Source organism: Tubulanus polymorphus, chromosome 11 (genome assembly GCF_964204645.1).
Source record: "Tubulanus polymorphus chromosome 11, tnTubPoly1.2, whole genome shotgun sequence".
In the NCBI taxonomy this organism is placed as follows: domain Eukaryota; kingdom Metazoa; phylum Nemertea; class Palaeonemertea; order Tubulaniformes; family Tubulanidae; genus Tubulanus; species Tubulanus polymorphus.
The window spans coordinates 10,310,489-10,335,242 of NC_134035.1; the positions used below are offsets into that span (position 1 = coordinate 10,310,489).

General features: G+C 38.6%; 2 protein-coding genes across 2 annotated transcripts; one reads left to right on the forward strand and one right to left on the reverse strand.

Annotated features, from left to right (window-relative positions):
- The first annotated feature begins 257 nt into the window (after nucleotides 1–257).
- On the forward strand, nucleotides 258–4,100 carry LOC141913098 (protein fuzzy homolog). Its single transcript, XM_074804550.1, has 9 exons — nucleotides 258–399; nucleotides 553–674; nucleotides 834–987; nucleotides 1,525–1,635; nucleotides 1,716–1,913; nucleotides 2,176–2,271; nucleotides 2,774–3,080; nucleotides 3,546–3,687; nucleotides 3,960–4,100. Exons 1-9 carry the CDS (start codon nucleotides 319–321, stop codon nucleotides 4,030–4,032), a joined length of 1,284 nt encoding a protein of 427 aa, XP_074660651.1. The 5' UTR covers nucleotides 258–318; the 3' UTR covers nucleotides 4,033–4,100.
- Nucleotides 4,101–4,123: 23 nt separating this feature from the next.
- LOC141913097 (uncharacterized) lies at nucleotides 4,124–14,629 on the reverse strand. Its single transcript, XM_074804549.1, has 13 exons — nucleotides 14,585–14,629; nucleotides 14,023–14,114; nucleotides 12,353–13,387; nucleotides 11,608–11,996; nucleotides 11,077–11,180; nucleotides 9,369–10,759; nucleotides 8,992–9,118; nucleotides 8,417–8,578; nucleotides 7,915–8,040; nucleotides 6,831–7,054; nucleotides 5,848–6,346; nucleotides 5,233–5,359; nucleotides 4,124–5,125 (listed from the first exon to the last, which is right to left on the reverse strand). The coding sequence occupies exons 2-13, from the start codon at nucleotides 14,099–14,101 to the stop codon at nucleotides 4,904–4,906; spliced, it is 4,485 nt and encodes a 1,494-aa protein (XP_074660650.1). The 5' UTR covers nucleotides 14,102–14,114; nucleotides 14,585–14,629; the 3' UTR covers nucleotides 4,124–4,903.
- Nucleotides 14,630–24,754: the final 10,125 nt, after the last annotated feature.

A 24,754-nucleotide genomic window follows, 5' to 3' on the forward strand; every position in this document is an offset into this window, starting at 1 on the left:
ATACTACTCGCGTGCCAGAGTCTTTGAAGTGTAGTACCGGATAAACTATTAACGGAAAAATACACGTTTCTAACAGCGGGTCTAACTAAATGTAGAGAGCTGAAAATTTAAAAAACGGATGAAAAACGACTATTCTATTTCTTCAAAGAGTTAACAGGTTCGTAGAAATTCCCCTACGAGACCATGTGGTGCTGCCATCTAGTCTAGGTTAGCGAGAATTCAAAGGTCGTCGCTTCTTATTCAATTCAAATCAATACCTTTATTTCGGGATTGTAAATAGAGACACGATATCGAGAATAAACGGAGAGAGACTGATCGATGGCTGTGCGTCACCTCTACTGCTTCACTGCTGATGGCGGGGTTCCTATATTTTCGAAGACAAAAGGTGATGCCAAACAGGTACGATCACTCCTCATGCACGGTGTCGGTGCCCTCCTCTCTATCCTTGCCAAAATGCCGTTTATATAAATGATCAGATCAGATCGTGACCGACACAGATAGGTTAGTGACTAAATCTGATTATGATGTTATAGTTTTGGAATGTCGTTTCAGCTGCCGTTCCCTGTTATCGGTGGTTTGAATGGTTTGGACATATACGCCGAAAATCACGCGGCTAAATTACTGTCGGCGTCGTCGGACAATTCAAACGTTATCTGGAAAGTTTTTCACGATAGGTGAATACCGCATTTTAGGGGTAACCCTTACGGCGTCCTCTCATTTTAACCTTTAAAAAATTAAGTTTGCTTTTAATCTCTTTCTTTTAACTTGTGAAAAGTGGGTTTTAATTTATCTCATAACCTGTAAGATTAACTGGTTGTTTCGTTTGGTTTTAGTTTTCGTATTCTGTTGGTGAAACAAGAAGATGAAACCGATGTGAAATTCGCCGTACAACAAATCGTTTACGTATTCAACGCCCTCGTGCTCATGTACGGCTTCGAGAATTTAGTTCCGATTAAAAATGTCGAAAAACTCAAAAAAGAAGTGAAGGTAGACCGTCTGAACTGTTCATTTCCGTGAAAAACAGGAGTCTTATTTGACTTGCTTTTTCCCTGATTATTCCCTAAAATATGTGTTCTTTTCCCTGACTTGATCTACTAAGTATCCAATGAATTAACACGGTTAAATACATAAGACAAAGACTGTTTGATTTTATGCGCGATCTAGCAATCGTCAAACATTTCCCTGCTTTTTAGTTTTTTTACAAAATATTCCGACTATTATTCCCCGGCCTTTTTAAAGTAGAGAAAAGAAAATAACCAATTTTTCCCTGATTTCGAGGTAAGTGACCACCCTCTGCAAGGTGCTTACTTGTGGAGAAATTTAGCCACAAAAGAATTTATCCTGACAAGTTTTATTACAATCTATTGTGTTTTTAGATGCTTATTCACAAAAAAATGTCAACAACTTATTTTCAGATTCAGGAACATGAGCTGATGTTTGCCTCGAGTCCTATCACAAACCTATAAAAAGGATCATTTGAAAAGTGAACAACAAAATCCTTTACAAATTTTTGATGTTTTTCAGGTGGCATCCAGTTTAATCGACACACTATTAGAAGGACGCGGATCGCCGCTATTGTGTGGTGTGACACATTCTGTTGATGTCATCGCATGTCCGGAAAATCTAATTTTACAGGTAAACAATGGAGCCTCATAAACAAGGAACTTAGTATTTACTCAAATTAACCTTGATATTATCGGATATTTTTTCTGTAGAGTTATTTAGAGGCGTTTATCGAAGCGGCCGACAGTCCGTACGGCTGTTTATTCATCCGAGGCAAAATCATCGCCGCGTCGAAGAAATGGTGGTCGTTGTCGCAACTCGAACAGGTTCTACTATCGTTGCTGAACGTATCGCTACCGGAATGTTCATTCAGAGATATTCCTATCTATCTGCCGAAAGCTAGTCCGAAGGTGCGTTCACTGAATAATTCGATCGAAGAAAAAGACCCAAAATTATGGAGTAAACTATGAGAGTAGTGAACAGTTATGAAAATAGCTTGTACAATAAGTCAAAACATCACTTTACGGTACACTCCTAGTTTTTCTGCATAATTGTGGAGTTTTTCTTCAAGTCTGAAGGTATTAAGTTAAAATTAGTTCAATTGTGTAACGTCATTAATTGGAAAATTCTTGCCAACTGCTGATATTAAAGGATTGGTTTTATTTCTCTCAGGTGCCACATAGACTGCTCACTTTCCAGTTGGTGAATGGCGTTGAAGTGTGGGTTATTTGCGGACCGAAACCATCGCTAGTTGAATTGGAACGTGAGGTAGCTCATTTAATCAATTGATACCCCTTGGCCCAGTTGCACAGCACTATGACCTAAGTCGAAAAGTGGTCTGTAATCTCAAGACTGCCTGGGCCTTAAGTTGTTAGATTGGCCATAGAATCGCACGGTCCCACCGATTCCTTAAAAACTTCTAAATGGAATGCTTCTAAAGGTGCTTGAAACTCCTTTAATTAGAGCAAAATTCCGGAAACTCCTTTCAAACTCTCTGATTTGTTGCCCAATTAGGCAGTTACTGAAAATTAGAAAGGATGAAGATAAACAGTACCAAGTCCAACTTAGGAGGAGCCTACTCGAATAGGGATAAGAAAGTGATGCAGATGCTTCTTCAAAATTTGATAATTTTCTCCTTGAAAACACCTTATATCCAGGAATGACTGATCTGTAGGGAACCTGAATCAACTTAGTCCTAGACTGGTGTTTTATCTAAGAAATGACTACCACATAACTAGTAGTCCCTAAATCATTATCCGTACAATTTCAGGTGAGCAGATTTTGGCGAACTGCATTCGAAGCGTTGAAATCGTTAACTTGGGTTCATCCGCGTAATCTACCGACGACGGTTCAACTCGACGCGAGCGTTCTCGCTCTATTACTCGTCGACACGGCGTCTCGTCGTTGCGTTAGCTCCGTCTGTCCGTCGACGGAATCGTTACGACAACGACAGACCGCTCGCGACACGAGCCCGGATTATCGCCGGGATCTGTTACGCATGTTTTATAAAAAGGTCGTCGGTGATATTTTCGAATCGGTGCCGAACATCGACGATGAAGATACCGATCTAGATAAAGGTAGATAGAATTTTATGTTCGGTTTAGTTTGCCCAAACAGGGTGGCGCCACTTTACGCGCAATTAAAGATCCCCCTAGTTTTCCCTGATTTTTCCATGTGATTACACAAAATTCTCTAGAGTGAATCAGAGAAATTTCTAGGTTTAAAATGTTTAATTTTTCGTCGAATATCATACTGATAAAGAAATATCCAGCAATAGAGTTTTTCAGATCAGTGGCCACCCTGCTAAATTTTCAATCTTTTCTAAGCATTTACATAACACGCATGTTTAGCATTGGCCTCAGCAAAAATTCATAAATACTGCGTAGTCTTCATGAATTTTTGGCATCGGGGATAATGATTTTCGATACTGGATACACCAAACTAAAGCGAGATTAAAAGAATAGGTTGATGCGAAAAGACATTCTAATTCCCTTTAAGTTTGTTAAAAGGTGGTTAATTCACGAGTTTTTTGTCTGTTTTAGGAATACAACGGTTCAGCGAGTTACTACATAAAGCTAAAGAAACCTATACGGTGACGAATACACATAAACTTTACGCGTTGCAAGATAAAAATCATCAACTGTTCCTATTGTTCTCTACAAATATTCCTACATTCGCTATGAGGTAATTTATACATTCTAACTGAACCAGTCAACTCCCGAGCAACTAGCGCTCAAGAGTCACCAACTGTCAGACCAGATGAAGAGGTGCAATGTGGATAAGTGTCTTACCAGAGGACATGACAGAAATAAACATGACCTGGCATCCCACGGTTACACGCTATAATCACTCACTCACCCACACCACTCCATTTCTGAGTGAAGTTAAAGTTAATCGAGTTAACCACAGTAGTATGGGTTGTATTAACTAATAAAAAGTCTTTATGGTTTTTGTAGGTCGGTTACAAAGAAAACACTGGAAGCCTGTTTAAAGGATAAAAGCGTCCAGTTCGCGCTGTCATCTCGATGATACAGAATCAGCTGCCCAAGAATAAAATCATCAATTCCCATCACTTCGTCCATATTATTATTAGATAACATTATTTTATTTTTTACAATAAATAAAGCATTATAGTTTTGTTACGGACTTTTGTTAAATAATAATCAACATTATCACTCTTATATAGCGGGTGTATTTTTATTCGTATCTCTATAAAATAGTAAATAAACTTAATTCAATAAAGTAACAATTTGTGGTTTGTTGTATCTTCAAAAGGAATGTGGAGTCCTTGTACATTACAGTTGACTAGCAATATATTGCAGAATATATAAAGCACATGTTTAATGTAGGTATTAATCTGCTGCCTGGATCCTGCAACCCTTATTAAATTCTACACTTCAACCCCATTCATTCTTACAATTGTCGATCGTCCTAACTTCAACCATATGTATGTTGAGGACCTCACCCCTCGGACATTTTTCATGGAAAACGAACTAATGAATTGACTCTAAACACCAGATTTAAGTCATTCTATCACCACACTTTCAAAATTAATACTTCACATTGATACCAGCATCAATATATAGTGGAACCTCGTTACAGCGAACTTCACGGGACCAGAAAATCTGTTCGTTATATCGAGTATGAAATAAAATGAATTGTCTTACTTTGGACAAAATTCTATATTTGTTAGACCCGATGAATCATTGTATCTGAGTTCGTTATAATGTATTACCGGCAGATACTTTGCTCACTAGTTTTTGGAAACAAAAAAGTTTCCAAGATTCTATCATTTAAGCCATCATGATTATTTAAGGCAAAAATGGACGAGCCGGGGAGAGGAGGTAAAAAAGAGAACCCTCCTGACCTCCTTAATTAACATGAACTATTCACGGAATGTTTATTTAAAGCACAGTAAACAAACTCGGCCATCGACGACGCATGTTGTATGGAATGCATGACCGCATGGATACATCGATACCGTTGAATTTGAGTCGGACACTCGCTGTGTCAGTTCAACATTACAGCATACGCATACACCAGAAACACATCCGACTGTACCCCAGTGAGTTTCAGGGTTATCCCAGTTTCGACCCTCGCAACGATGCTCGAAACGCTCCAACTGCAAACACAAATAAGAGCGTCTACAATTTCCACGGGTCCCTCCATTCTAATCTAGCCGATATAGACACAGGTCAAATACGGAATGACTAATACCAGCTCACTTACCAAATTTGAGACTTCATTCCCATTCTCTTCCTGTTCAATAAGATACATCAAATCCGACGGAAGTTGTGGAGAATGTTGTTTCCATAAATAAGTGTTCACTTGTTCCAGTAGTAGATAACTCAACCGACTACAAATGATGATGATGGTGATGATGCGATCAAGTAATGAGAAGGTAAACATTTCTGATACACGCAAGAGAAATAACATTTTAGGGTCCCTAAATATATCAATCATTCCTGGATATAAGGAGTTTTAGAGGAGAAAATTTCAAGGAAGTGTCTGCATCACTTTCATAGTCCAATTCTGTAGACTCTTCCTAAATCGGCATTGTTTATCTGGTTCAGTGGTTTTGTAAGCAATTTTCTATCATATACACAACCTAAACTCTAAACCGATTTAGGGGAAGTCGACTTACAACTACAAACTAGACAAAAATTTCTACTTGCTTATTTCTCAAAAGGAGTTTTTCTTGAAGGAGTTTTAAAGGAGTTTTGGGGCATTTTGCTCAAATTAAAGGAGTTTCAAGTACCTTTAGACAGATTTTTCGTTTAGAAAGAGTTTTTAAGGAATCAAGGAGTAGTAGCGGCTCGGCGTGTTAATGTTAATCCTACTCACCCCTGTAATTCGTTCTTTGCCTCTGCGCGGAAACACAGTCTGTAGAAGTCGGATGACAGACAACCACGTGGAATATCAACCTGCGTCAACATCTCCATAGTCACAACGGCATCGAAATTAAACAGTATCAACCGCGCCAGTTTCTCCCACGTAATCGAACCAGTAAACAAACTATCTATTTCAACGATTTCATCATCAGTATTGTGAAGAGGTGTAGCGTTATTAGTTCCAGCGAGTTCGTTTAAAGGCTTTTCCTCAATGTTAACTCGTTCTTTAGCTCCACACGGGACGGATTCAAGAATATTTTCACATTTTACGCAACGCCATGTTTCCGAACAATCATTCGGCGTATTACCCCGAGCTGTCGTCTCTACATCACTGCTATGACTAGCAGAAGTTGAAGCAGAAGATTCTGTGATTTCTGGAGCATCGCAGCATTTAGTCTGCATCTCTTTAAAGCGAAGAAGCATCTCCCAATCCAATTTGGATTTCATTAGTCCTGAAATTACAATTTGAAAATAGAAATTTACAACACTTTCAAGGTTAGGTGTCATAGATTAGAGGTACCATACATTGTAATCTAACCTCCAAGAAAAATGCTTCAAACCTGTCCATTATTTCTAGGGTTAGAGTATATTATTCAAACTCAATCATTATTTTCAAGGTTTATCATTAAACCAATATAGTAAATACCTAGGTAAAGGATTTATCCCTAATAACAACTTTGATACTCATTCTATGAAATTAGTCAAAAGTCTGTCTATAAGGGCAACTACTAAACAGAAGGAATGAACCTTATTTTACCTGATTGTTTTCATGAAGTTATACCAGGTTATGGTTTCATGAAAAAAGTTTGAGCTTAAAATGGTGAAGTTTGAACGATTGGCTTCAATGAAAACATTAAATAACCGATAGCAATAAAACCAAAAATTTTAGCAAAACTTTTTCGTGAAACTGGGCCCAGTAGTTCTAACTGTATATACCTTTGTTAATATAAGCGTTAAGTAAGTCCATGTCTCCGAGTTGCAACAGGACTTGTAGCTGCAACTCTTTCACCAGATTACTACCACCGGTACAACGTCGCAACCACATGCTCCAACGACAGTACCTCCAACACAAATCCCGCACGGTTTCATCGACGCAACGACTCGTCACGAGAGCAAATAAATCGCGATTTACGGACGTCTCTGATCTGTGAGAAAATGGCCTGAAATAATCGAATAGAATTTCCTAATCATTATTAAAAGTGTCGTAAACAGTATATTACGTATCAAACAAGTGAAAATTAATTCAAATTGCTAATACATAATTACTGGATTGTTTCATAGTTATCAATCTAAATGACTTCTAAATACGGTAAGTATAAGTACATGCATACATCAGTTGAACAGCTAAGTTGCTATGGGATAAGTTGTTAACATCAGTTTAGTCGTCTGTACTTATAAGTCCTATTTTGTATTTCTTACTAAGTGTAAGTCACCAGTTAGGAAAGTCATTAGGAAAAGTTGAGAGTTGTTAACATAATGAACGTCCCCCAACTACGACAACTAAAGCAAATTTGACTTTGCAGCAAACTCTGTTCAAGTCAGATGTTTTTGGAAATTTGTCTGATTTGCGCAATATCAAAGTTGGACGGTTCGAATATTAGAAAGATTTTCCATTAATATCTTAAATGTGGTTTTTTGAGTGGAATTGTCGGAACTCTAATGAGATTAACTTGGATCCAACTCGAGTAGAGCCAACTGTGTCATGTATGGGCATCTAGTAGGGGTATAATAGTACATGCAAATACAGCAGACTCCTATCAACTCGAATGTCACCAAACTCAAACAACACACGTTAAGAGCATTGCAACAGAAATATATTCCATTTTCTAACTCAAATCATCACTGGTGCCAATTCATTCGAGTGAGGAGGAGTCTGCTGAACATCTGGACCCAGTTCCACAGTTGTGAGTTAGAGTTAACTCTGAGTTAAAGTTAGTTCATTTTCGATGTTTTAACCGAGAGTCAAATCTTAACTCAGAACTGTGAAACTGGACCCTGAATAACTTTATATCCAACAAACCTCGGCATGCCACAGTCACATCTCATCGTGCTTGTTAATTCTGTATCGTAACGATCACGTAACAATAACTCGGCATATCGCATACTCAACCAACGATTAGAAGATAATTCTGTCCAAAACGAGTGTCTGATGACCATTTCAGATTACAAACAGAAAACGATAAATATTCATTTAATCAAAACATGCAATAAATACCGGGATAGAATGAGTTACATACATAACAACACCTTGAATAATATACATGGCTCACATTTTCAGTCTTTAGATTGGAACGCCACTTTCTTGAACCTTGTGTTAGGTAAGATTAACCTAAGGTTCATCTCAAATATTACTCAATGCAACAGCGATATTCAAGTTGAAATTAGCCAAATGAACTAATGTCAGGTTTTCATTAGCCAATTATTCTATTAGAGTAAAATAAAGGCCGAAATGGACTGAAAAACCAATTCCGAAATCCACATGTAAACTACGTGTATAATGTCGACAGGTATCGACGTCTTACCTTGATTCGAATTTTTCAAATGCTGCGTATAAATAAAGCGGCAAATAAGGTAATTGTCGATCGAACGACGTCTCAGACATATAATGAACATCGAAGGCATTTATTTCAGGATACAATTCGACACATAGTTTAACTGCTTTATCCATGTTCGTTTGAAAATAACTGTGAAGAAAATACAGCAACGAATATCATCAGATTTTTATGATCAGACGAACTAATAAATTACCAGGGGCCCAGTTACACAGTCATGATTCAAATCTTGAGACTGATTTTGTTGTTAGATTGGCTATAGAACCAAAGTGAACTTAGACTGGTCTTAAGTTTGTTATTTTGGCTATAGCGCCAAAGTGAACTAAGACTAGTCTTAAGTTGGCTACAGACTCAAAATGGATTTTGGTGCGGTCATTCTAAGCATGACTATGCAACTGGTTCCAGGGCATTCGTGTTCAATCTTTGACAACTACGGGTATCCATTGTCCAGAGTAAAATACACCAAATATTCTTGGTTAAAGCATTCTCTACATAATCACATTATATTTGTGTAATATTCAATTTGAAACAATAGAGATATTCACCTTTTCATACACGCGAGTATAGCCGGGTGTTTTCTTAGCTGTTTAATGAATGTCAAACCAAATGTTTCATCAGCGGGCCATGCCTCCAGAATTTTACACGTATTCTGCATTTCACGCGCGTGTCTCTCTAAAAACAGAATCATCAAAGCCAAAATACAATCGAAACCAATAATCACCTGCACCTGGTTTCTTAGACTGGGTATCAAAGTTACCAATACGGGTAAATTGGGTGAAAATTGATAAACTATGGCAATAACTGAAGAATAATTTCAAAATGTTCCTGGGGAACATTTTGCCTCCATATCTACAAAACCTGGCCCAGGTATCAAATTATTTGCAATTTGTGAATGTGAAATTTGGTTCAAATCATTGCGTACCCGCTAAACACTGCACAAATGCGTTCCACGATTGTTTTCGATTGTCCAAACTGCAATGGCTGAATACTTTGTGAACTTTGTACGGATCGAGCAGGAAATAATAACAGCGAATGAACGTGCCGATTTCAGAGTCTTCGTCATAAGTTTTGTCTAACGTTTTGCTATCGGTACTTTTTAATTGAGGAAAATCCTGTATTTCACCGGACTCTGAATGCTTTGTACGTATCGACGGAATACTGGTTACTCTTGGCTCTTGAAGCTTTGCCTTTGATTCTACAACTTGTCGGTTTTCGTTTACACACGAATCCCTGTTATCAGTTTCAGTAGTCTGCAAGGCATCAATTGGTGCAGTGCGGACTGGTGGGATGTCAACTGGCAGGGCATTGACTAGTGGAGCCTTGATGAGTTGGGCATTGGCTGGTGGGCTATCAACTGGTTGAGCAATGACTGGTGGGGCCTTGATGGGTGTAGACTTAACTAGTGTGGTGTCAACTAGTGTGGAGTCAACTAGTGGGGCATCGACTAGTGGGGCATCGACTAGTGGGGCATCAACTGGTGGGGCATCAACTAGTGGGGTGTCGACTACATGGGCTTTGACTGGTGGAGCCTTGACTAGTGCAGTGTTGACTGGTGGGGCTTCGACTGGTAGAGAGTCAACTTTTGGGCTATTGACTGGTGATGCATTTTCATCACTTATCTCATGATTTTTCAAATCAGTCGTGTTCGTTTTCACGCCGCAACACGTGCACGCGCAATTCGCGAAAACATCGGCGAATTTCCGTCGATTGAACAACTGACTGGCCGCGTTCCCGTGTACACCGACTGAAAAACACAACTCGGCCAAAAACCGACAATCCGCCAATAAACCCTCGTCCATCTGAAACGGATCGACGAGATATCGTATCTTCTCAGCGTCGAATCGTTCTTCTATTACACGTTTACGATGGCAACAAATACAGATAGAATTATTATCATCATCATCGTCACCGTTTGATTGGACTAGATTTTCATCGGGTTTTAAGTCATTCATCGATGGTAATTCACTCGTCGCTCCAGTTGTTACGTTTTTCTGACTAGATAATTCATCACTAGATTCTAAATCACACTTGTCATTACCGCTATAGACATTGTTTGAATCGCGCGATTCACTCGGGTTCGTTTTTTCATCGATTTCCATCTCATTTTGATTATCGTTTCTGACCGATTTGCCACCGACTGACGGTTGTTTCCCTCGTCGTGCCGTTAAGACGAGCACAGCCTCCTGTAGGAGCTGCTCTAGTCGATCCTCGTGATATCGATGCAGCGTTTTATGCAGCTCGGCGACCCACTCTTCCAAAATACGGCGTAGAAGAGCGGCGTCTAAAACCACCTTGTGGTTTCTCAATTTTGACCTTTATGAGAAGATTATTCAAACATACATATTATGTACTAATGAGAGAGAAAACCCACAATATAAATCTAAACAAATGCTATTGTTTTTTTCTTGAAAGAAAAAAAATTAATTGAAAAAAAAAAATTCAAGAACATTTCCACCTGAACTTAAGGAAAAAAAATAGCAGTTGTTTAAATTGATGTTGAGGGTTTTCACTCAATAATATTCATCAAGAATGGATATGATATAGTATCAACTATTCACAAACATATAGGCCTAAATCATTGTTTTATAGACTGAAAAGAGAACTTCAAAAATGAAAAGGTCATTACTCACCGAGTAGATGAGGTCGATAGTTTCAAGGAATTTAAATAGGTCTGTTGTTCATATTGCTGATTATGAGAGCTGGAAGTTGAAGCAATACTGGCACTGCGATGTTTCTACAATATGACACGACATGAAATCCTTGTACTAAGATGCAGATATTTATCTGCAGCCTGGACCCACCCCCTTAAGACCTTAAGAATGATGTCCAAAACTTTCTTCCTGTTTTCGATCATTGCAGGCTCCCAAGAACTTCACAAAAAATGAATTAACAAGTGAACTACAACCAGATATCAGCGTACTAAGTATTTTCCCTGAACTTATTTCCTTCGACCTGCCCAACACTACACAAGGCATAGTGATAAGTTTTCAGGTTTCTTTATCCTGGTTAATGGGATAGAGGCCAGGGGGGAACCTCTCTGCATGCAAGAAACTCTGCAACCACTGGGATTTGAACCCATGAACCCTGGATTGATGAGGGACGAGTGGCTTAAACCACTCAGCCACTTCACCTCTCTTTTTCCTTGCCTCTGTAGCACTCACCTTAAACTGACCATCCTGATAAACCATGATATGAGTTTGAGCTCCGAACACGTCTGCTTTCAGAACATCGACGACCGGATCAAACGTTTTTTTCACCCGATCCAACAATCGTTCCGTTTGTTGCTTCGCTTTCGACATCACTTTCATCGTAGTTTTCTTCGTAACGACTGACATGGGCGCCACCTGCTGAGCATCCGCTAGATTAATAATTCTGTTTGTTGCGATCGCGGCTGGTTGAGGTTCAGCGATGGGTGGAGGTGTGACTGAGCGCCTATGTTCAATTATCGCTGCAGGTTTAGAATTCAGTATTTTCCCGGATGTGACTGGCATGAATTCGGCCGATGGTTTCGTAGCGATACTCGCCGACGTGGTGCGTCCACGCAGATGAGCTTCAGATAGAAAAAAAAAAAACCAAAATCATGTCATATAATTTCATGTACTTTTCAGGGATCATGGTCCTCCATATGCTGAGATTTTAGAGAGACTGCCTTCATTCATTCCTTTGTGCAGAGCATTGTGATTGCTGAAATACCAAATCTTTTGGTTTCGCCAAAAACATAGAAAATCGCGCTTAATCTTAGTACAATCTGCAATTGTTCATGTGAATGAATATCATCTAGAGCAGCTTCGATTCAAAATATGCCAAACAGAAATAAGCCATTGTGAGCGCTAGTCTAAATTCATTTAAACCGATGTTGGTAGCTGGAAAGAATGTGCGAAAAAAAAAAAAAATCTAGTGACTCACCGGGTGCTGTTTTCGGCACGCCTAATTCCACGACTTTCGGCGGTTTCTTCGTTTTCTTCTTGCGCGTTTTTGTTTGATTAACATTGTTGTCACTAGGTGGCGCCGCTGACGAAGATGAATCATGAACGCCGCCCGACTGATCGATGAGCAAACCGTTCAAACTGGAATACGAATTATTACGCGAGATTCCTCGCACTGATTCGGGGATGTCGGCGTTGTCGACGGCGTCCGATAAAACCAAACTCGTAAAACTATCGTTCGACGTCGCGCGTTTCATCGACGGGCTTCGACTCCCGGATGGAGCGATCACGATCGACGCCTTGCTTTCGACGTCGATGAAATTCGGACGTTTAACGGAGCCGGGAACTTCGAACGTGGCGCGAGTTTCCGCGATATTATCCGTGAAATCTATAGGTTTCTCGGTCGATCGAATTTTGACGGCGATTTCGTTTGAATTAATCATATTTTCTATAATATGTTCATCGTTAAGATCGATCTCGTTGAACTCTTCACTCATAACGGCCGAATGAGCGGGTGTTATAACTACACTTATATCGTTTCCGATATTCTCTAAATCATTTTCTTCTAGATTCGGTTCGAGCTCCGCGAGCGACTCGTGATGATCGGAATTCATAAACGGCAAATCGAGATCGTTCACTTTGTTGTTCACTTTGTACATTCCGTTCTCCAGCGGTATCGGACTACCGTTGTTATTTTCGAAGTCCGACTCCGGGTCGGGCGTCTCGAGTTTCAACAGAATCAACTCTAACTGTTCTAACTCGTCGGCGCGATGCGGCATGCGCGATATTTCGTATTTGACGCGGTCGATCGCGTCGTACGGAATCGTTCGCCTCGCCGACGCGGGAATCACGACCGATTGGAATCGTCGTAACAACGCGGCGCTCAACGACCAGTATTCGGCTCGGATGAGTTTAATGATGCATCGTTCGATCGGTTCGAACGACAGACGACTGACGCGACAATCACCGTGAAGAATATACAGGTCGTTCGCGAATGTAACCGCGCTTAGAATATCTAAAACATTTAATGAATTGTTACGTATAAATTTAATATATTTCACGTGATTTGAGAATGGGAGAATGACGCCATCGTCATAGGACGTATCGCAAATAAAGCTCAGTCGTAACATCGCCCGAAATCTATGAGTTAACATTTTTATTTAGTGCCGAAACTCAAAGAAAAGATCCCAGGACTAGCAGAGAAACAATAAGGAATATTACCATTATCGGATTAGGGTTCTTCCCCCAGTGGCTGAGCTCACAGAGCCACACAGTGCATCCCCAGGTGGTGGATCGCAAAGCCAGAAGAGCTGTCACTCATTCATCGGAGCATAGAGAGATTCTCACATTACTGTATCATTCATAGGGGCTATTTGATTGTTAGAAGTATGTACCTATGCTTCAAGGGGCTGGGGAAAATTGACCAATTCTCCAAAAGGTTGTGTAATGTCAAAATTGTGTACAGGGGTGAAGTAAACGTATTTTATGAACAGCACATAAAGGGTTTTGTGACAAAAGTTAGATAAAAGGATATCGGGGACTGGCCAGAGGTCGGAGAGAAATGGTCATGAGTGACCAGCCAAAATATCTAGCATCTAACTTTTGTTCATCATTATTCAATTAGGTAAAATGAAGAATTAATGAATTTACCTTGGACTTCATCTGTCCAGAACAACACCGATGGTATAATAGGATCGATAATGTACACAGCGTTTTGCGATTGAGTCATCAAGAACTTTTTGCTGGAAGATATGAACGTTTTTCTAGAATATACAGAGAATAACTTAGTTACGGTGGTTCACTTTTCGTAGAGAGTCCAATGAACGATAAACCCACAAAAATAACAAATTCATTTCCAAAAATGAAATAATCCAACGCGATTGATTTCACTAATTCAATTCAGCCTCATCAGGTATACCGTAACTAAATAGAATAACAATGTAGAGAAGGGCACATAAGCCCACAGAAATAAAGTACTATTTAGAGAATGAATACAAGATTTACACAGATCAATAGGTGTAACAGTAAAGCATCTATAATATATTGAGGGTATAAGAGGTACCAATAGCAAAAAGATGCGAGTTAAGTTTAGGTTGGCATTATTCAACGAATCAGCAAAATCAATCATGTTGGATTAAATTATTTTTCAAAATGAATTTTGTTTTTGTTGTGGTTTTTTGTTGGTAGAGATGTACGTAAACATGAAAATTACCATATTTTCTGGATATGTTGAAAGTTGACGATTTTTGGCGCATGTTCTGTGCCGAGACAGGTAAAATCAACAGTACCGCTTCTACAAAATATATACATCCAATAAAGCATCACTTCAGCAGCTCAGATTTGATTCGCGAATCTATAAAAAAACTCATACCTCGGTTTGAGAACCGTCATCGGTGCGATGGCGAGAAGTTCTTTGAAAGCATGAGTGCAGCGAACAGCACCGTCGAATCCAGCTTCCCACATGCGCGACTTAGGCCGAGCGCAATAGATAACCGGATCTGAAGTGGCTGACTTGTGGTAAAATACGGCCCCGAACTGTCCATCACTATAATACCGTAGATAATACATTTCATGAAAGTTACTTATTTGTATAACGATAACCACACTCAAGCGCGGTGAACAGATAATAAGATAAAAACCCACTATCTACAGATGAAAAACGTCGTGTCTTATATATATTTTAGATTGAATAAATAAATTCTTGTTTTTAAATTCTTTTAATCTGTAGATAGTGGGTTTTTATCTTATTACTTATTTGTAGTGCTGGTAATTGATTTCTGATTAAAAATATCTCGAGTCCTGAACAATCAGAAATTGAAAGAATGGTGATATAATATAGAATGTGTGCGGAATGGGTACAGGCCGCAGTATTGATACCCGTATAAAGGAGTCATTGATTTACCGAAGTTGTCGACCGATTTGATGAAATACTCTCTTCTGCGTTTCACATATATAACACCGGGTCACCGTCGACACGAGTAACGATCCCTTACACGAGCTCAACTGGACGATACCACTTTCTAAAGACAAAATTACCTCAAACGGTACCTGAAAACATTTCAGTCAGTGTTGGTATCTTTTACAACGATTCGTTCATTTCTACTTTATCCTTCGAGTCAATGGTAACCCAAGGGACACAGTGTCGTGATAGGAAGGATTTAAGGATCGGGCATCTTACGAATGCAATTTTGATCATGTTTTAAGGACTAATGCATCATTGGAAACTAATTCCGAATGAACAATTATGAAGCAAAACTATGTATAGAGTGTTAGTGTTTTGACTCAATTACACGAGCCACTTTCAGAACTGTCATTGAAGATGGCTCAAAGAATTGAATCGAAACGTCACTTCTTAGTTTTTCTCAACAATTGTCCGATTTTACTTGAATTGAATGATAGACAATCACTTGTTCATGGAAACTGCGCTAGATAATCTTCAGGATCGATATGGTTAAACACCTACCAGTAGATAGTCCTTCTTTGATAAAGGAACGTTGATAACCGACACAAAACCAGCGTCATCACCGATGAATACCTGCGTGCCAGTGGCTAACCATTCAATCGAAGTTACGGAACGTTTCTCGTGTAGATTACTAATTCGTACTGTTTGACATCGACCTTTTTCTACGTTCAGCTCAACAACGCATACATGACCGAGCCTGCAATACAATATCAATAGATTGAAATCTTTACTTTTGCTACAAATAATGTTGAGAGTGATAGGGTAATATGATACAACAAACCATAGGCGACAATGATTCTCGGGCTCAGGCTTGAACTATTAACCATGCGTTAGTTCCCATTGCATTTTGGATATGTTGTTTCTAGGGCCAATAGCTTAATTTTGTCAGGAAAATTTCTTTAATTTCGACCCTGTTCCTGCTGAACAGAGTTTTTAGTGCCTAGTTCTGCCACTAAATGGTGCATTGGGCACATTCTTTCTTTACGCTGTACAACTAGACCCCATACTAACCAAATTTCATCAACATCGACCCACTATCAACGAAGCTTAGTAGCTGAAAGTCAGACATGCATACAGACACACACATACAGATAGACAGACAGAGAATAAGGGAATGAAGCCCGAGAACCAATATATTAGACCTTAACTATTCGAATGCAGATATGGGAGGAAAAATCATGGATCCACTGCTCACAACTGTTGAGCTGGATCCTGATTTTTTTGGCAATTCAAATCTACGCACGTATATCAATTCATTATAAATATGAGTCATGAAGAGACTTACCCAGTCGCGTACGCTAAATAATTGTCATCGGGTCCAAACTGTAGGAGATGAACAGAACCTTCCTAGAAATAGAAACGAGAGTCAAAAATTATTTGATGAGAAGGAAATTAATCGAAGGGTTAGGATTCAAAAACTCCATTATATGATGCAGTTACTTTTTTACCAGTTTTAACGTCAAAAAATGTTCAGATTGATCCGCAAATTAAAACTAAAATGTATTAAGCTAAGCATTCAAAATTTAGTTCCACTAACTTTTAATTCAATAAGATATCAAGCCATACACTAACAACTATCCCAAGATAAAACACTGAATTTGTTCAAGTCCTTCGTTATATCAATGGAAATCACCTAAATGCCATAGGCCTATCTGCGCATCAAACTTCCAAATTTTTTCTTAGGGGAGGGTCTAGACCCAGGGACCCAGTTCCACAATTGTGAGTTAGAGTTAACTCTGAGTTAAAGAAGTTAGTTCATTTTCAATGAGTTAACTCAGAGTCAAATCTTAACTCAGAACTGTGGAACTGGACCCTGATTGTTGCCAACCAGAAACAAACCCACCCCTCATTTTTCTGAACTTGGGTTTAAGCTCAATTGCGACACAACTGTTTTTCAGTACCTTCTGAGATGGAAGATGTTGTACACATTTCAACGACTCTTTGTTAAATACATAAACTCCGCCAGTACTCGCACCGATAGCTACATAGTTCGCAGATACACCAATACCAGTATACTGAAATACATTTAATTCATTTACTATAATATATCAGTAATAACGCTGTATTAACAAAATGTTAGGCCTACTTTACATATTTGTAGAACTTTTAATTAAGTGTCTACAGTACTAGCACTGGAAGCTTGTTCAAAATGTTGGTAAAATGGTGGCTTTTCACCTTTTCATCTGCATAAAATTAAGGTTCAGGGTTAGGCAAATTTGCATTGCATTGGGTCGGGTAGCCATAAGGTAAATGGTCCAGCCCAGAGAGCAGCTGTAAACAAGTGCACAAGTCAAGTAGGCCTAACAGTTCTGGGTCCAATTCCACAGTTGTGAGTTAAGATTTAACTCTAGAGTTAACTCATTGAAAATGAACTCACAACAACTCTAACTCATAACAACTGTAGAACTGGGAACAGTTGCTCAAAAGTTGGTTAAGGATAACCAGTGGATAAATACCATACCATAGTAACAATGAAATTTAAATTGTCACGATGTCAACTATCCACTGGCACTGGTATACTCTAGCCAACTTTTGAGCAACTGGCCCCAGGGTCCAAGCTGTTGACCTTGATGGCTCAGTGGTGCCGTAGAAATCACGAACGAAATACCGGTACCAGCACAGCTGTGGGCACGGTGAACTTTTGAAACAAGTACTCAACATAAAATTGAATTGAATTTAAGAACCTTACCTTAACTCTAGACGACAGTCGTATTGGAGAAAGAAGCTCTTCTTGAGAATGCCAGTCGATGAAGATGTGGCTGTAGATAGTTGTATCATCCATGCTATCTATGACATCGCTTTTATATTTCAATGTATCTCCAAATTCAACTTTCAGTCAACACAAAACTTTTGAAAAACTTTCATCTAGGGCAATCTTAAGACCTGCTGCATATGGCGTCACAAGCCCCGAGGCTTGTCACGCCATATTGGGGCCTGACACGCCATGTGGTAAACATAAAATGAAAATTGATTCCTATGCAGGAGATGAAACGTCGACTATGTCTCGCGGCTTTATTTCCTAAATTGAAATATTGGAGTAGAGATGATTTTTTACGTATGCATGATAAGAACTACCGATCACATCACATATATGAAGTTGATTTTGAAATACTGTGTTTTGACCAAACGTTTAGGATAAAAAGATTATTTTTAAAATCAATAAAATAACTTGAGTAATGTTTGAATCAAACTTTGTTTATTCGATATGAATTTCTTATTTCATTAGAATCTGATGGGACAGGAAAATACAATTGGATAATACATGATATATTTACGGAATGACTTGTATTGATAGATTGAAAACATTACACTAAAAACAAAAGTTAAAAACTTATATAATATTTCACTGGCATATGAAAAATACAAAAACATAACATATTCACAGAACGATTTCTACAAAATTAAGATTTTAACATATTTACGGAATGACTTGTATTGATAGATTGAAAATATCACAATTAAAACACAATTTAAAACGTATATAATATTTAACTTGCATATGAAAAATACAAAAACATTTACAGAACGATTTCTACACAATCAAGATTTTAACAGGAAAATGCAATAGGATTACAAAACATATTTACGGAATGACTTGTATTGATAGATTGAAATTATTACACTTAAAACACAAGTTAAAACTTTTCACTGCCATATGAAGAATAAAAAAATATAACATATTAACAGAATGAGTTTTACATAATAAAAATTGATCATTCTTCCTTAGATGTGATGCATTGAACGATTTAAACTATCATATATTTCACTGGCATTTTAAGAATAGGAAAAATATATTTACAGATTAAGAACCACTGGTATAAGATGATAAATAATAGAGTCGACAATGAATTTTGAAGTTTGTTTAATTTTCGAGGTAGTATTTTTTGTATTTCATCAAACAATTTCGAAATGTCTGATCTTCTGTTCTTCGGCCAAGTTTGTCGCTTTCCGCGTATGTTATTTGCCTAAATTTCTGCACCACATATACAACGATTTCTTTTCTTAATACCTGGTCGATATACCATACTGCTCCTCTGAAAAGATATATAAATATTAACATATTATTTGTTTTTAAAAAGCAATTGTCATGAAAGACGGATCGTGGCCACAAATTAGAAGGCCTACTGGTACTTACAACATGTTTTCCTTGAAAACCTCCTCAAGGCGCTCTGAGTGCGGCAATCTTATGGTTGTGTATGCCGAAGAATATGGTGCACTGAAAGAAATAAAAGCAGTTATAATAAAGTCGGTCAATGTCAACTTGAATCATTTGATACGATGGAAATCATATGTTTTTCGCACTCACCCTTTCTTAGCGTAAGTATTCTTCGTTAAGTTTTGCAATTTATGGGCAAGACATTCATCTGCCTACGAAGTACATGTATGGTATTATGTTTTGTCAAACAAGGAAACTAGATTCATATATTCATTTAATGTATGTATATTTATTCATACATTCGCATCTTTTCTTACCTGTGACGACAGAAGTCCGAGTCCGAATCCCTTTAGTGTACGTTCTGGTCGATTCGAAGTATTTGTGAGGAAGTCTATATGGCGTCTGTATTCGGGTTTACTAATTGGAGAATTGGAGATTATGATTAATGCCCATAAGCAGAGTTTAATTGTAAATCGGTTTTCGCCGCTCGTTTACCTTGTCCTTTCAGCGTTTGCGACCTCACATATTCGCTTGTCGATGTCATTCATCTGAAAATCAGCAAATGAACATATAAAAATGGTAGTTCCTTTTAACATAAAGATGTAGTAACGAAGGATATAACATTTTGTAAATATATTTTTCACGTTGATTGAACTATCTAATCATTGATCACTTATTAAAACGACGAGGTGTCATAATGCATGTACCATTCATAGTGTACTTACTTGTTCCAAAAGAAATGTAACCGGAACCTGAAAAATATAATAGAGTATTCAGAAACGAAATATTATTAACCAATTAATCTGGCAGATCATAACGTGAGAAAAATTCTTACCTGTTTACATCGTTCGCAACAATAATCAATTTCCTCCGCAATATCAGAATTCAGCCCAACACATTCTGGGTGAACCCAAACAGAGCACTCTTTGCACGCCATATACTTCCTATTGAATATAAATTAAAGATCGAAGAGAGTGTTATTCAAACATAGATAACATGCTGCGGAACTGCGCCCGGAATAATTGTCTCGCAGTAGTTGAGACCTACCTTCCATCATCCTTTTTTTGACAGAAACAGAAAATATCGCTCGATATTTTATTTTTCTTCCTTCGTGGGCCATACTCGAAACTAACGCTTTGACGCTATAGGTAAACAGTTTACATTCGGTCAATGCATACAATCAATATACACGCAAACTTATATCCTACAAAACTCACTTTTGGGATTGGATTTCTGCGTAGGTTTTTGCGTTTTTCTGTGTGTTCATTTTCTAAAGCTACATAGTGCAGGTCTTGTAAATGACCTATCTTGATGGGTGTATCGTCGTATGTTTTTTCCGGATCTATGACAGTGATCGTGTTCGTTACGGAGCTTGTGTAGATCAATATTGATCGCCCACAGCTGTCGGCTGTGGCCTGGACAATAAGTGCATCTGCCCACGTAGTATCAACACTCATGGCTAGCAGGTAGCTTGTCCAATTTGAATGCGGATAGACGACGAAATCCGCTTTATCTGTACCATTCTGAAATAGATGTTTTAAAACATTCTATGAAAAATATAGTTTTGCCATTCGCATTTGGTTCGAGATGCTAGTTGGCCTTCGTGTGTATTCATTAATTTAATGACCACGTTACTTACTTTAATATATCGATGCATCCTCAAATAATCAACGGCGTTTTTTCGCAAATGCGAAGGTGTGATGTCTAAACCCTCCATGACAAGTTGGTGACACACTGCAGCGAAAAAACAACTTCCGTCACCTGCCACGTTCTTGATCTTGAGCCCATTATCAGCTACAATACCGCGCAAACGTTCTTCCGCTGCCCGAAGTTCTTTCGACTCCTCCTTTGAAATGATGCATGCTATGCGAATCGCGTCTCTTTCTATAAGAATAAATCTGTCTACTCAAGAATTGTTTATTCATAATAAAACTCAAGGGCTTATAGTCCATCAAATCAGAATGACCACAAAGGCTACCTTGTTTGCTTATTCTTTTCTCTTCGCTCTTCTCAATCCACTGACGGAGGTCAATAAAATCTTGACTTTCACTGTGGTCAAATGGACTATCATTTCGCGTATCCGCAGTAACTGGACTATCATTTCGCGTATCCGCAGTAACTGGACTATCATTTCGCGTATCCGCAGTAACTGGACTATCATTTCGCGTATCCGCAGTAACTGGACTATCATTTCGCGTATCCGCAGTTACTGGGCTATCATTTCGCGTATCCGCAGTAAATGGACTATCATTTCGCGTATCCGCAGTTACTGGACTATCATTTCGCGTATCCGCAGTTACTGGACTATCATTTCGCGTATCCGCAGTAAATGGACTATCATTTTGCGTATCCGCAGTTACTGGACTATCATTTCGCGTATCCGCAGTAACTGGACTATCATTTCGCGTATCCGCAGTAAATGGACTATCATTTCGCGTATCCGCAGTAACTGGACTATCATTTCGCGTATCCGCAGTAACTGGACTATCATTTCGCGTATCCGCAGTTACTGGACTATCATTTCGCGTATCCGCAGTAAATGGACTATCATTTCGCGTATCCGCAGTTACTGGACTATCATTTCGCGTATCCGCAGTTACTGGACTATCATTTCGCGTATCCGCAGTAAATGGGCTATCATTTCGCGTATTCGCAGTAACTGGACGTTGACTGTATGTATTCAATTCTGAAAGAAATAATATGGTCTTATTGATGTGTTATACATGGGATTCTTGAAAGTGACATAAGCAAAGAATATATTTAGGTATTGACTTTTAACGTACCCGAGTTTATGCCTATATCGAACTTTATTCTTCCATATGGATCAATCGATGACACTTGCTCCGTTCTTTTCTCAAGTAAATGTTTCGTATGACGATTGATTCGAACGTTCCACAAGTGAATAATGAGTCGCAGCACGAACACGTGTTTTGCAGCACCCATCACGTCGAGAAAATAATTGTCTCTTTTTATTACAGAATTAATCTGTTCTTGCGATTGGCTATTTAGCCAACCACGTAACTGGCGCACATGGTTTATCCGTCTCAAAATATCTTCCTCGACGCTGGTGTTACTTTCGTGAAAACGATCGAACAGTACGTAGGTATCCGTTGTACGAGTGATTGGATGACCACCTGTATCATTTACATAATCATGGTCATTTATGGCGGTGGAGACGGTTGACAACTGATCATATTTCGAGTGTCTTAAATACGGTATATCAATGTCTAGTTTTTTGTTTTTGGCCGCTGTGATATTTTCCTCGGTTGGTTCTAACAGACGGCCTTCGTTAGGATGAAACATATTCGGAGTGCGTTGATTGCCGTGTTTTGCTACTATCCCAGCCATGTCACTTATCACAACAGTCGGCTGGTGCTTCATGGAAAGTATCATGTCTACGTGATCTCTCGCCCCTTCTCCACGAAGTAACACCTTAATACCGTAGGCCACTCGATGTGGACATGTTACAGCAAGCCAACCACCTGACAATAAAAATAAACAGTCATATTATTCGAACGAACTTTATATTTAAGTGTGGAGAAACAACGAACATTGATCCTTACCTGAGGCTCCCCATAGTTTAACAAACTTTTTCATAGTACTATTGTTACCATAGACCTTGCTTTGAAGCATTTTAAGCATATCCGTTTTCGATCCGGTCTCTTTTATTCCGATGCTTCTGCATGCTTTCTGGATGTCTTTTTTCTTGTACTGTAATAATAGCATTTATTCCTTTTGGCCACTGTAGGTAAGAATTATTTAGTCATAATCTAGGTCTGTTAACTCCTTACCTCAGTGTCGTACATCAAATGTAATATCTGTTCGGCGGTTATCGTCAATTCATTGTCTTCATCATTGTTGTCGTCTTGAACATGCAAACAGTTGTATTTTTTGTACTCTGTATTTACAGCGGTATCACCGCGTCTACTTTTACCGATCCATGGCGCCCAGTTACTGAAGTTTGGGGCTATCTTGTTCGCCATGCAACCTAAAATATGTACAAACAAATGCTGTAGCCACTATTTGAGATGAATGTGTCTACCTTCTAATGTTGAAATGAATTGTGATGTTTTTGGTCAGAATAGCTACCTTTCCTCAGTCCTTGATTGATTATATCAGTTTCCACTTGCGAATAAAACGAATCAATATTTACATCATCCGTGCAGTCGTCTGTTGGCTCTAATTCTGAAGCTGCAATAGAAAATAACGCGATGAATGACGTCCGTTGGTAGAAACAAACAACTTTGTCGATCTGATCTACTAAAACTTGATTTATGCCTTACCATTGAGTCTGAATGCTACTTTCCTACAAACGTCGAACATCAAAATCGGTGGATAATAACCACATTCGATACAAGTATACTCATAACTGTGAGAAGTAAGGCTTTCGAAATGAAGGTAGCCATCTAGAATTTTCTGTTGGTTGAGTTTTATGTTCGATGTTTCCTCTATGATTGACACCAAACGACCTACTGCTGTATGATTCTGAAATGATTAGAGACATGAAATTTCATGAACAATAGAATTAACAAAGTCATATTTGAACTTTACAGTGAGGTTAATACTTACCATCAAACCAGCTCGTAGCCACAGACATAAACGAATCGACAACAACAAACTGTCGTCGAAGTTATGAATTCCCTCATCGTGCTCCTGATATCGAAACCAATGACCGCATTGTCTACATTGCCGAACGTATACTTCAACATCTTGAAAACAGTGTCATTGAAAATTATATGAGACAACATTTTAAATGTATTATTTTCGACTAACTCAATTAAATAAATCCATTAAATAATTAAATCAAAATAACTTACCTGTGTGAATGGCAATAATATCGACAATTTTCCCGCGAAACGTAAATCTGTGTTCGTGCAGTTCACATCCGCATTTATGGCAACGATTTTCGCGAGGTCTAATCTGCGTGGTTTGGCTTGGGACTTGTAAATGTCCCGGGTTAACCGGGATTCGCTTGTAATCGCGTAAATAATGCAACAATTCGTCCAAAAGTTGGCCCTGTGGTGGATATGAATTTTCGATGGAATGGTCAGCGTCTTGGTGTCCGGAATTATTGGATTTCACGTCAGTGAATGCCAGGTTTGATTGCAATAAAAACCACTTTGCAATAGACTTGTGGATACAGCCTTTTTTTCCTGATGAGCATTTACAATTTAATTGTAATGCTTTCCGATCGAACGAAATGACACATCTACCATGCCGACTCCATGATCGTACTTCTCCGCAAAATATTGACATATGGATAA